Source organism: Diaporthe citri, assembly GCF_014595645.1.
Source record: "Diaporthe citri strain NFHF-8-4 chromosome Unknown scaffold_8, whole genome shotgun sequence".
NCBI lineage: Eukaryota > Fungi > Ascomycota > Sordariomycetes > Diaporthales > Diaporthaceae > Diaporthe > Diaporthe citri.
The window spans coordinates 2,101,752-2,114,671 of NW_025064853.1; the positions used below are offsets into that span (position 1 = coordinate 2,101,752).

The 12,920-nt window shown below is 53.4% G+C and overlaps 5 protein-coding genes across 5 annotated transcripts; 2 read left to right on the plus strand and 3 right to left on the minus strand.

The window, feature by feature from the left end:
• Positions 1 to 642: 642 nt before the first annotated feature.
• Positions 643 to 2,390, plus strand: INS49_014938 (uncharacterized protein; the record flags this gene model as incomplete). The annotated part of the gene is made up of 6 exons (XM_043175625.1): positions 643 to 664; positions 791 to 901; positions 957 to 1,571; positions 1,599 to 1,765; positions 1,844 to 2,005; positions 2,115 to 2,390. 6 exons carry the CDS (start codon positions 643 to 645, stop codon positions 2,388 to 2,390), a joined length of 1,353 nt encoding a protein of 450 aa, XP_043020582.1.
• Positions 2,391 to 2,488: 98 nt separating this feature from the next.
• INS49_014939 (uncharacterized protein) lies at positions 2,489 to 3,364 on the minus strand (the record flags this gene model as incomplete). The annotated part of the gene is made up of 4 exons (XM_043175626.1): positions 2,489 to 2,654; positions 2,738 to 2,823; positions 2,874 to 2,903; positions 2,972 to 3,364. 4 exons carry the CDS (start codon positions 3,362 to 3,364, stop codon positions 2,489 to 2,491), a joined length of 675 nt encoding a protein of 224 aa, XP_043020583.1.
• A 1,757-nt stretch (positions 3,365 to 5,121) lies between these two features.
• Positions 5,122 to 6,988, plus strand: INS49_014940 (uncharacterized protein; the record flags this gene model as incomplete). Its single annotated transcript, XM_043175627.1, has 6 exons — positions 5,122 to 5,153; positions 5,222 to 5,562; positions 5,629 to 5,710; positions 5,766 to 5,852; positions 5,994 to 6,394; positions 6,450 to 6,988. The coding sequence occupies 6 exons, from the start codon at positions 5,122 to 5,124 to the stop codon at positions 6,986 to 6,988; spliced, it is 1,482 nt and encodes a 493-aa protein (XP_043020584.1).
• A 1,423-nt stretch (positions 6,989 to 8,411) lies between these two features.
• INS49_014941 (uncharacterized protein) lies at positions 8,412 to 10,371 on the minus strand (the record flags this gene model as incomplete). Its single annotated transcript, XM_043175628.1, has 5 exons — positions 8,412 to 8,802; positions 8,912 to 9,482; positions 9,533 to 9,684; positions 9,775 to 10,099; positions 10,164 to 10,371. 5 exons carry the CDS (start codon positions 10,369 to 10,371, stop codon positions 8,412 to 8,414), a joined length of 1,647 nt encoding a protein of 548 aa, XP_043020585.1.
• A 383-nt stretch (positions 10,372 to 10,754) lies between these two features.
• Positions 10,755 to 11,975, minus strand: INS49_014942 (uncharacterized protein; the record flags this gene model as incomplete). The annotated part of the gene is made up of 3 exons (XM_043175629.1): positions 10,755 to 10,892; positions 10,957 to 11,129; positions 11,321 to 11,975. 3 exons carry the CDS (start codon positions 11,973 to 11,975, stop codon positions 10,755 to 10,757), a joined length of 966 nt encoding a protein of 321 aa, XP_043020586.1.
• Positions 11,976 to 12,920: the final 945 nt, after the last annotated feature.

The following is a 12,920-nucleotide window of genomic DNA, read 5'->3' on the forward strand; positions in this document are numbered from 1 at the left end:
ATGCTGTTATAACTTTGAACGTTTGTCTGATCCATCTTTGCAGGAACGCATCTCGGCCCACAAGGGCACCGAGCTTTGCCAAGTAATAGTAATAAAACAACCTTCCCAAGTCCCGAGAGCCCTTAGCCCCCGAGCACCGAAGCAAGATCAATCTGGAAAAGCGGAGGCAGTCTCAAAAGTGGACGAGGCGAAGCTGGGCTTACCGAGCCAATGGCTCCGTACCTCCGGCTACTTATTACTAGGCAAGGCAGCTGTTTGCGCCTAGGAGAACGTCTATCGGGTGGTTACGCATATAGGGCCTTGATATAGGAGAGCTGTAATTTTAAGCCCCTGAGAGGGGTAGTTGATCTTACAAGTGAATGAGCTTTCGCTTATAGACGAGTTCGTGCGCTTTGACCGGTTTAGAGTTCTGTCCTGCTTGACTAAACCTTTATCCGCCACAATGCCTTGAGTGCTACGGTACAGACCCTTGAGCCGGATTGCAGGGGCTGCGGCTCAAATAGGATGGGACGTCGCTCGAATCTGTAGATTGCCTCCTCCATGCCTCGCTAACGATACGTAAGTTCCGGACGTTGAGAAGATGTTGTCATTTGCAGTGCTATATCTGCTTTGTAAGCTTTTTCGAATTTATTTAATAGAGAGATGGGTACTGATCATTCGCAAAGTGAGCGCCGCCTTTGCGCAGGGTGGTGCAAATTCCAATGCCCTGCAGAGCAACGAGTCTTACGACTACATAGTAGTCGGCGAGGCGCGGCAGGACTAGTCGTCGCTGACAGGCTCTCCGAAGCAGGCCACAGCGTCCTGCTGATCGAGCGGGGCCCGCCCTCGTCAGGAAGATGGAAACCCAACGTGGAAACTGCTGCACTACCCTTTGACAACTGGAGGCCAGGGTGGCTAAACGGTACCAACCTGACCCGGTTCGACGTCCCCGGACGGAGTCCTTTACAACCCCCAAGGATACAATGTCGTGTCTGCTGCCCTGGCAGCGGCTGGCTGGAACAATGTAACGGCGAACGAGGTGCCCGACGAGAAGAACGGGACGTTCAGCTACGCGAACTATCACTACAGGTACGGGTACCGCAACGGACCGGTGGATACGTATCTCGAGACGGCCAGATCGAGGACCAACTTCGCCCTGTGGACAGACACCGGTGTGCGCCGCGTGGTGCGGGATGGCGGCCGAATCACAGGCGTGGAACTGGAGTCGAACTCGCGCGGAGGAGAGGTTGTTAACGTCACTGCCAACACAGGGCGTGTGATCCTCCCTGCCGGGTATTTCGGATCACCGAAGATCCTGTTCCGGAGTGGTATCGGGCCTGATGAGCAGTTACAGGTCGTCGCCGACTCGGAATCCGACGGACCGACTTTCATTGATAAGTCGCAGTGGCTTCGACTGCCGGTTGGGGAGAACCTCAAAGATCATCAGGTGACCGACTTTCAGATCTCGCATTCTTGTGTCAAGAACCATGACTGGTCGAACCAAATATGGGCCAACCCGGTTCAGAGTGATGTCGAGCAGTATTTGCAGAACCGCAGCGGCATGTTGGCAAGCCCTCCAAACAACCACGGCAGTCAGGATTATGTCTAACAGTCAAAAGTGGCCTGGGAAGTCCTCGACGGGTCTCTATTCTCCGATGGCAGGTCGAGGCAGATACAGTGGACAACAAGAATCCAGAATCCTGGGCCTCCTCACAACGTCTTATCGTTATCACAGTTTGTAGGGCGTGGCTCTTCCTCCGTTGGTCGTCTCACCATCAACTCGAATGTAAGAAATTGTCCTCGCCATCGGCAGAACTATTCACATCCACCCAGCACCCGGGACCTGATCTAATACGTCTGCTAGATGACGATTTCATACGCGGAAATCCCTTATTTCCAGACAGATGATGACAAGAAAGCTTGTGTCATTGCCGGTGAGCGCATGATAGCTGCTCTAAGGGCAGACCCGGAGATAAGCCTGGTGAAGCCAGCTTCCAACCAGACCGTTGCGGAATACGTCAACAGTGTGAGTCAGCCTGTGCTTGCTGAATCTGCTGCATTCCAGTGACCAATTGCCCTATCTCCGACAATTTCAGTCACAATATGGGATATGTAGCTAAATGATCTCGGTTCAGGTTGCCATCCGCATCGCATCACGCCGCGGACTCCACCTCATGGGCACTGCGAGAATGGGAGCCGACAGCGGCCTAAATAGCACTCAGGGACAGGTCGTTGTGGATTCTGACACCCGGGTATACGGGACAGACAACCTCTTTGTCGTGGACGCCAGTATCCTGCCCGGGATGGTGACAGCGAACCCCACAGGGACGATCTTTTCCGTGGCGGAGAAGGCGGCGGAGAGGATCCTCAGTCTCTCGAATATTGCCAAGGCGAAGAGGGGTGTCTTTTGAGATGGGCTAGCTTCACTCAAAGCCTACTAGCTGGGTAAAATACTTGAAGATTTTCTCAAGCAGACCCCTGTAGCATAGTGAATGTTGAGCTCAGCATTCTAGTCCTTGGGTCCCACTCCATAGTGTTCGTCAGTGTATAGCGATCCGACGGGGACACCACGGTTGTCGGCATTCAGTCCGATGAGTTGTTGCCCGACGTCTTTGACTTTGTTGTACTGACGAAGGAGTTTGATGTGTTCGCTTACGGTCGACTCGGCCGGTTGTCTGTAATCCCGTCAGTTATCTTGTGCCGGAGTAAGACAATAAGAGTATTCAGAATGTGTAAGAGCACTGGCGAGGTGACTCACCTGAGACGACTTTGGCGTTCTTCGAGCTCTCGATGCTTCTTAATGACCAGCACGCAGTGGTGGTACATGCCTTTTATTATCCGACACTGGGTAGTTAGTGTGGTTTTCAAACTTGACTTGGCTAGTAGACACTTACTGCAGCATCAACTCCGGCGACGAATGCAATCTGAGTACCCAGCCATCAGAAAATTATCAACTTGAATTCGTTTAAGTGCTTGAGATTCACTGGCTTACCGTGCGCGAGGCATCGTCAGGACTGCTGACATGCACTTGAAAGTGATCATCAGGACCGGGCCCAGTGATGCTGACTTCAGGCCCTCCCTGCGAAGCGCGTGCCTCGGCTATTACTGGACCCCAGACATCAGGAAGAGGTGGGAGCGCAGCCAATGTGTGGTCCTGTTGACCTTGTTCACTTCCAACGCACTCGACCTGGATCCGTTCCTTGAAATGACCCAAGTGACGAAGTATGGCCGTCGATAATCCCCCACAGTCTCGGTCATTGGCCGTTTCGGCGGACAGGGAGCCTTGGAATTCCTTGATAAATTCACAGTCGGCAGCCGACAGTAGTGTGGTATCCTGCGCGACGGCATCCACCTGGTCACCAACCGCGGTATGCGGCGGACCCATCGTGCGGACAGGATGTGACGTTATGCCTGGCTGACATCAGTTCCTTGGTGCTCTCTTGTTTTCAACTACTCGAGCAGCATGTTTGGACGAGATTCAGGATCTCTTGGGTCTGGATTTGGTGTTTCTGGCTGGAGACAGGGAGCTGGACGTGGTCTCCCGGTGCCCGCCCTCAGCGGTTGCAGGACGCAGCTGCCTCTGCAAACTCGACCTCGATGGCTGGATGCCCTAACCCTGTCCTCATCTCGGATTTGAGTGGCACCAGACCCAGGGTTCAGGGTCGTGGTGGGTGGAAGATCTCGGCAAACCGCCCGATGGTGGCGAGCTCGAGGGCAGACAAGGGCAGACCCATGAGGAGATCCCCTGTGCCAATTCTGTCAACTGAGCTTGGCTCTTGTAAGGCCACACGCCAAGGGCCTACATGTTGGCTTTGGGGCCTTGGCTCCCATGAGGCCACAACTTGGGCCCACCAGAGAGTCCAACCCAGGCAAAAGACCATCTCGACCGACAGCACCAGCAGAAAGCACAAATCCAAGAGATGGAACAAAAGACGCCGCCTTGGTACATCTGGCTGATTCGACACATGACCCCTAAGATCTCTATGGTGGCGCCATATCTGCCACTGGCCCTGCATTTCTTCGTGTCGTTCTAGACTCCGACGAAAACACTCCGCCTCCGGCCGCTGTCGCAGCCTGGGCGATAACCATGTCCGGCTTGTGCTCCCGCCAACTGGCGTCCCAACATCGGGCTGCGCGACAGTGGCCCTTGGGTGCCGTTGCAGCCGGATGACGCGCAGAACCTGCACAGCTCGAGAGATAAGCGGATGCCCTCGACGTCACGGTCGCAGAGGACGGCTCGGTCATGCTGGGGCAGTCCAATGCGCAACGGATTTCCGGCGAAATTATCTCAAGTACGACCTGAGGAGGTCGTTGGATCTGGGGGCGGGGACTGTCGTGGAGGCGAGCCTGTCTCCATCCACCGCAGCTGCTGCGCTGGTATGGGGGAACTTTGCGGAGGAGTGGGTCCGGGCGGGGAGCACGAATGAGGCCCTCGCAGACTTTGATTTGAACGCTTGCTCAGGGCACGATCGAACGGCCCGAATGGCGAGCCTCGACGGTGGGCCGCGACTAGATTCGGCGCGCCTGTTCTGTCAGACTTTGTCAGGGAAAACACGGCGTCCTGCGCTGGCTCGGCTATCCAGAAAACGGCGAAGGTCAACCGCGGCCAGAGGATGAGGAGGACCCTTGGATGTGACCCGTCATTGATCGACTTCGCGCGTGTCTTTTTTCGGGGCCATTCGGCCACAGCCGCGTTCGCTGCGATTGATGGAAGAACTCTGGAGTCACTCCACTCTCAGCGAGACTTTCCTCAACAACACGTTACTAAGTCGCCCAAGTACCTCCTGCTGTTAAGCCTCTTTTGTCGAGCCCGCGCAGCAAACCTCGCCATTGACAGCCAAGCGGTGTGCGCCGCTTAACAGCTGCCCCTGTGGGCGTCATGTCATTACGGCCCATCATCTGCTCCCTGCGACAGGTGCTGTGCTCGTATCATCAGCTATGCTGCGCGGTCTTCTCCCTCCCCACGGGGCATCATGGACGCCCTTATTATATCCGGGGTCAGACTGCCACGGACCCAACTGCTGAGCTTCTGGACTCGTCTCACATGGTCATTCCAAACTCTATTATTGACTCTCGTCTCATCATCAAAGCATTTGCTAGACCACCGACTCTTTCATCTAGCCACACAACAACCGCACAAACATGGCGATAATGGGGCGTAAAGGATACGCCTGGTAAGTCAACACTAACCACTCAAGCACAGAAACTCCGAGGAAAGTTTCGAGCTGACAATCGTGTCAAGGTTCTGCGCACTATCCGCAGCTATGTGCAACTCCTACTACGGCTTCGACGCTTCGGTGTTCAACGCCGTCCAGGGCTCCGACGCTTGGCTCAACTGGATGGGCAACCCTGGACCAAACCTGGTCGGAGGTGTCAACACTGCCTACTCCGTCTGTGCTATCATCAGTGGATGGTTTATCGCCGCCCCGACTGCCGACTTCCTGGGCCGGAAAACAGCCATGGGTATCGGGACTATTCTCATCATGATCAGTGCAATCCTGGAGACATGCACCCCAAAAGGCCAAATCGCATGCTTCATCGTGGGCCGTGCCGTCAACGGTCTTGGCCAGGGCATCGCTCTATGTATGTTTTAACCATCTCGCTCCAGGAAACTTGATAGAGACCAGCCCTGCTAACTAAAAATTATAGCTGCTGGACCTTCCTACATTGGAGAGATCACACCCGCCAAGATCCGTGGAATTGTCATGACATTCTGGCAGGTGGCATACAGGTAAGCTTCATGTGGTCACACCCTCACCTCTTATTCTACTAACACAGCTTGCTAGCGTTGGGCTTTTCTTCGCCTTCTGGATCAACTTCGCATGCACAAAATACCTCGACCGTCTGCCCGAGAATTGGGACTGGAGGATCGTGTGTATCTTTCAGCTCATGGTTCCAATCTACGTGCTTTGTGTCCTTCCGGGTCTTCCCTTCTTCCCCTAGATGGTGAGTGACGATGGTGATCTGCCCGCCCCTCAGATGGTGCTTCTTGCTGACAGCTGTATCCCATACAGGTGCGTTAAGAACAACAAGCTCGAAAAGGCCCGAAGCTCGCTTCATGCCACCCGATTCAGCTCGGAAGAGGCCGAGGAAGAACTGCAGACTATCGTTCAAGCCGTCGAATTCGAGAGGAACAGCAAGGAAACATCGTCGGGATACGCAGCGCTGTGGAAGGACAAGAGTGTCCGCAAGAGGCTGCTACTTGCGCTCGGTATGAATGCTGGTCAGCAGCTTACCGGCCAGGGGTCCCTCACGACATACTCTACAAAGATCTACCAGGGTGTCTTCGATGACTCGTCCACTATCGCCCTCATCAACGCCCTCAACGCCACACTCTCCATCCTCTTCTGTCTCAACGTGACCTGGATTGTTGAGAGATGGGGGCGAAAAGTCTTATTTATTGTTGGTGGCGCCGGTCAGTCTTTCTTGAAAACACACTCGATACATTCGCATAACTAACATCCCCTTAGGTATGGCATGCTGTATGCTTATCGTGGCGACCGTGGGCTCGCAGACACCGACCGGAGCCGACGGCGCCAAATCATACCCCGTCGGAGTGGCGATCGTGTTCCTGCTCTTCCTGTTCATATTCTTCTACAAGCCCTCGTGGGGCGCCGTCACCTGGATCTGGTCTTCCGAGATCTTCTCGCTCAACGTGCGGGCCCAGGGTGTCGGCATGGCCGGCCAGACGCAGAACATCGCCAACGCCATCGTCCAGCAGTTCTTCCCGCTCTTCCTCGAGGACTGCGGCTTCTACGCCTTCTACATGTTCGCGGGTATCAATTGCCTGCTCGTCTGCTACGTCATCTTCCTCATCCCAGAGACAAAGGGCGTCCCGCTCGAGGAGATGGACAAGCTCTTCGGCGGCGCCAGCCACGTCCAGGGCGGTGCCATGATGCGCGAGGACACCGACGTCACAACCACCGAGCACCACCGGCCCATCTCCAAGGGCACCACCGATCACAGCGGCAGACATGTCGAGGGCTCGGCTACGCCCGAGGAGAAGTGAGGTATTCGATGCTGACGAAGTTGACGACGAAACTTGTTTATTTTCCGTGCCACGAAAACGATAGGCAATTAATGACGAGCGCTGGGGGCGTTTCTTCACTGGAGCTGAGGTGTAATTGGTGGTTTCCTTAGAAGAGGCTATCGTGGGAAAGACGGTCCCTAGACCATTGATAGACCAGCTGTATAGATGTGTGCCGCGTGAAGCGTGCCACAACTCAATCCCGACGTTTATATACACTCAAATGCATACCCTATTTTAACTCTACCAACGATTTTTTAACGTAAATGCATGAGAACCTTAATGCAACGTTTTGCCTCTGAAATCTTTTCTCGCGACTGCTTTTTATCAATTGCCAGAGGACTGCTCGAGGGTCGCCTATTGTCTCGACGAGCAAAATACGGTATACCGGCACAGGCAGCAGCTACAAGAGGAACAGCTGCGGTGTGGCACAGGTGGGCCCGTACAAGGGATTCAGTAACAGCAGCCTGGTACCCAATCCGTCGCCACCGGGACGCACAAGTCAGGGGCTACGGGTGCGCCAGGGGTCAAAGAATGGGGCTTCGACTTCAGGAACAGAGCAGACCTCGGACAGCCCCGGAGGTACCGGGGCGGGATTAAGGGAGTAGTGCTCGGCTGTATGCAAGGTTAAGGACGACCTTTCCTGAGAGAATGTGACTGCCGGGAGGCGTTGTCCCGACACATTACTAAAAAGTTTACTTCTGGTTTCCTTTGGGGTGCTTATGAGTAGTCTCTTTTTTTTTCTTTTCTTCTGGATGAAGTCATCCAAGGCACATTCAGATAAGCCTGGTGGAGTATAATCTTAGACTAAAAGTTTATACGGGCTTGTATTTACTTCATGGGTTTCATACTAGGGCCATTATAAGTCATAAGACCTACTTAATGAAAACCCTACTCACATACATAATACAACCAGCCACTCTAGTCAGTTTAAATGCTTCGTTTGACTTAAATATCTCAGACTGGAAGTATTAAACCTGGCAAGACAGACTGAATGTTTTAAGACCTACTGTAGTTAACAGGGCCTTGAAAACAAGTGGTGGTGTGCATAATTAAGGGTGTGCTTAGGTAGGTCTATGGCTTACTAGGTATACTACTAGTATTCTACCATCAAAGTCTATAGTGAGCCGACATACTCAGCTAAAAGAACAATAGTGTGGATGAACTGACCGCTTTGTGTCAAATAAGCTCTGATCAGTAAATCATTCAGATTCTTCGTTGATGTCAATTACACAAATCTGATCTATTCACAAGATATTATTTTCCATCTACATGCGAACTTATAGACTACTCAATACCAATCGACCCTTCCCGAGTTTAGAACTTGAAACAAAGAAATGTACAGAGCCTATCAGTGGAATCATATGGCGGGACGTTGTTGCTTCTCTTGTCCCCATCAATCTCCTTAAACAGCCAGAGGATCAAGCTCACTCGAACTGCCCTTCTCCCAGGGGTGCGTTCTCTCAATCTGGCGAATCAAGTCCTCATGCTTAGAGCTCCTAGGCCTGACGCTTGCCTGGAATGGTTCGGGGTGGCTAAGGATCCCTGGTGAGAACTTCACGGCCGGCTCAATCTCGTTGCCGGCGTCATCCCGGGATTTTGAGATATCGAACACGGCCAACGACCGGGAGAGCGTCAGCCACACGGATGCATCTGCGAGCATCTTTCCAGGGCAGGCACGCCGGCCGAACCCGAAGACGTAGTCGTACGGGTCTGGTGCAGGAGTGGGTCCAAGAAATCGTGAGGGGTCAAAGACTTCGGGATTCGGGTATACGGACGGGTCATGTGCGAACCACCTGAGTTACAGTCGGTCAGCATCACTGGCGGGCTTTGTCTGGGGGGTGAGGAGCAGCGTGATTTGGGAGAAGCGTGTGAAGAGTAAGATGGGTGAGAGCGGGCACGAACCAGATGTTGGGAATAATAATGGCTCCCTTCGGTATCAAGTAACTTTGATAGACATCGTCCTCGGTGATCTCGTGCGGGAGCCCCATGGGCGCAATTGGATGCCAGCGAAACACCTCCTTGAGAACAGCCTCGACGTACGGGAGACTGTCGCGGTCCTTTACATTCGGGAGACGTCCGTCCCCCACCACACGGTCGATCTCCTCCCTCGCCTTACGCTGCACTTCGGGGTGCAGCATCATTGCCAGGAAGAAGGTGGCCATGGAACTAACCGACTGCGATAAAAGATTAGCAGGCCGAAACCAAAGCGGCGGCTCAAGAGGTTTTACCGTGTCAGCACCCCCTGTGTACAAGGACGCTGCGCTGAATTTAAAGACATGTTCCTCCTCGGCACTGAAGTTGCCGTCGGCCTTCTCGTAAAGCGCAGACACGTAAGACGGCTCGTAATGCTGCTCCTTCATCTGCTTCCTGACGAATTGCATCGGCCTCTCAGCGAGTTCCGTCAGAGTAGCCTTCCACTTGACTGCGGTCTTTTGGAACTCAGCCCCTGGCGCCCATTGGGGAAGGTGTCTCACTGGGACTAGTTAGCGGCTGGTGGCACAGGACTATAAATGGGTAACTGACATAGGGGGATAGTGTCGACCAACCAGGCACCCGGAACGGTGGCCGCCGAGAACTGTAAGAGCGCCGCGTCGGCTATATCCACCAGCGGGTCTCGCTTATGCGGCTCGATCGTGTAACCATAAGCCATCTTCAGGATTATTGCTCCAGCCTCGCTACAATATTATCTCAGCCCTGCCGTCAATTTGGGTGGAGGTGGAGGGTTGGGGCGGGGGGAGTGGTTGTGGTTTAATAGGGATGCTCACGTCCTAATATGATCCAGTAGATTGGTCGGATTGTTAAGAACCCGAAGCAGGAACCGATGCACCTCAACCTCCTGGAGATCATTGTATCGCAATACGCCTGCTTTTGTTCCCACTAAGGCGTGAATCGGTCTTCGATACGATCGGAAGCGTTCATTGTAGGTCTGGGTCGCGAGAAGGTCTTCCCAGCCGCACATTTCGTTTCCAAAGATCAAATTAGGCCTCGATGAATAAATCAAAGATCGCTTATCCAACAGCTCGTATGCCACGTCAGGTGAATTCAGCACGACAATCGTGGTTCCAAGGGCGGTGACGGAACTGATTGGTCCTGCAAATCATTTTCTGATATGAGCATCAACTGGGGCAAAATAGAATGAGAGTATGAGACTGACCATAAATGTCTTTGTGTTTGAGCCAGAACTCCCATTCCCGGACACCAGTCTTGGGCATATCAGTAATGTTTCCCAATATTGGCCAAGGCTTTGGTCCTGGCGGCAATGGATACGGCTTCTTCTTTCTGAGCAGGATCGCAATCCTGACGGCCGCATATGCGACAATCGCCAGGATAAGGTTGCTCACGATATCTGCGCTGAAGAACATGATGCTGTATCTGGGCGTGATCTGTACGGTAGGCGGCCTGAAAGCTCACCCGGCTGTTCTTTCTCGATGAGAGAAGGGCGAGGTGTCTAGTAATTATCTATTTACGAGCGTCAGCAAGATACCGGAGACGGGTTAGATAATTCCAAACTCTTTATGCGCGCGATTGCGATGAAATGAAACCCCCTCAATTCTGTCGTGCTACCGGCAATAGTGTTCGCGACGATCAGCGCACAAGTGCTTACGCCCTCCAACAGCCGAACAGCAATTTGCAACATCCAGTTAGGCTTGTATTACGCCAAGAGGGTGTGCTCCACTGCGACTGTCACGCAAAACCTGGAGATAGTTGGCTGGATTCATTGGACCACGTGGTATCTTGTTTGGTGCTACTTGCCATCTTGTGCAAGCTTTTCATTTCCCTGCACCCGCCGGCGCCTCCACGGGTTGTCCCTCTGTCGCTGCTGATAACCCTCGTGGTACCAGAATCTGGCGGCCTTCTGCCACGTGCACTTCTTCGGGCTCGCCTGGTCTGGTTCGTCCTACCGTCCCAAATGCTCTTTGCAGTGCCGACTCCCATTGCCTTTGGACTCCTTCTTGGACATTTCTTTGCTGTTTGAACTGGAAACTGGAGTCCAGGGCCCTGAACTGCCGCACAAAATCTCGCAGGCTGTTCAAAGCACCTATTTCAACCTTGAGCTTGAAGCTGTAGATGAAGTCCTTGACTTTGATTTGCACATAGTTGTAACCCATATATTCCAGAACTGCGCAAGGGGCAGCCAACGTCAGCCGTAACTCGCTGAAAGGGTTGTGTCCTTTTCAACATAGTGACCGTGACGCAAGACAGACAAGTTTCGAGAGACCTTGGCCACAATTGGAACACTTTGCTTACCAAGAATATTTAAATCCAGAAGCAGAACAACCAAGTTTGCTAGGATGAGCGATCTTAGCGTACTCTTCATCGCTGCGGTCTCCTCGGATTCCATCCTCCGTCCGTATTGCCTCAAGAAGTGCCTGCACCGCCACAGGTATAGCATGGATAGAGTGATCTCCTGCACAAAGAAGACGGTCACTTCTGTCCGCTCCATTATGTCGTATGCTTTTGTCAGCGACTGCGTCTGCAAAGCTCTCGCTAAAATGTTGATCGTAAAGGCGCCTCCGTGCATCGTCAACCCGTTAAAGATGATCATCGTCAGAAGGAAATTCATGATACGATTGTCGACCCAAAGCAGGTGAAGCCTCGAGTACAGGACAAGCGACTGGCCCGTGACCATTGGGATCCAGCCGGCCGAGCCCAAGACCACCACAAGCATGCTGTTGTGCCTGCCGAGGCTGAAGTCAATGACCTGCGCCACCGAGCATATGATGACCCCGAACGCGGCCAGCATCAAGCTCCAAAAGTAGAGCGTCCGCCGCCGCTTGAAGGTCCACCACACGACGAGGACGATCTCGCTCGCGTTCCACAGCCCTACGCCCGCAAGACATGCTAGTGCGAACCACAGTCCTTTGTTGGTTTCCACAATCGACACCGAGTCTCGTCCCATCAGGCGTGGTGGACTTGGGCTCATGGCGGCGCCCTGTAAGGGGTCGGACGGTGAGATGCCTCCCATGCTAGGAGACCTGTAGACTCAGAAGATGATGGGTGTGTGCGGGAGGGGGCTGGGGCGTGCCGTCCTCAAACGTAGTGTGCACTATACCGCTGCGGATGATGGAAGGATGTGCTCCGATTTAAGCCACATTGTAGAGCTGGCACACACTGCCAGCGAGAAGGCACGGATGCTGAAATGAGGAAATTGTCCACCACGGGCCCCATGATCTAGGTGGGGTGAGCTCGCCGGTCGAAAGGCGTCTGAGCGGGCAAGGAAGGTTTGTCCCGACCGCCGACCAGGATGATACTCTGCGGCGAGCACGACAATTAGACTTTGCTTCCTTCCTTGCCAACATTGCCTCGGCCAATTGCCTCTGGGGACGAGACGTATCAACCCGTTCTAGAAGGCAATGGGACCTGTGCCTCATGCCCTATCGACAACCCCACAGGCCAATATCACTTCTCGTACGTGTTTGTACTGCGGTAGGATATGCTTGGTCAACAGTGCAAAGTTTAATATCTGCCCATGACTCGGTGTACGTTGATCAATGGCTACGACTCGTACACATCGCGATCGGCCGAGGCCCTCCAGCGCACACATCCAGGTAACCTGGGACGACTGACTTAGAACTAGACACAAATACACATGTTGCGAAGATGGTCCGAGAAAACATCGAGGCATAAGATGCTTCACTTGCATAGGAGGCAAATGGCCGTATTCGTTCATACGAAATGGTTCACGTAACTCTCATGAGCAAGTCATGGGTCGGGAAGACTTTCCATGTTCGGCCAAGCAGGCAGTGTTTGCGCGGGCATCTGGGAGAGTCTTTGTCTATCCTTTCCGCGGAACGAGCCTGGCCTGTGGACGCGTCGTGAGCGGACCCCAGTCTATCGAGACAACAACATCAAAGGACGAAGAGAATAGTCTCGAAACAATTCTTGCACCATCCATGTTCTTCTCTCGCTG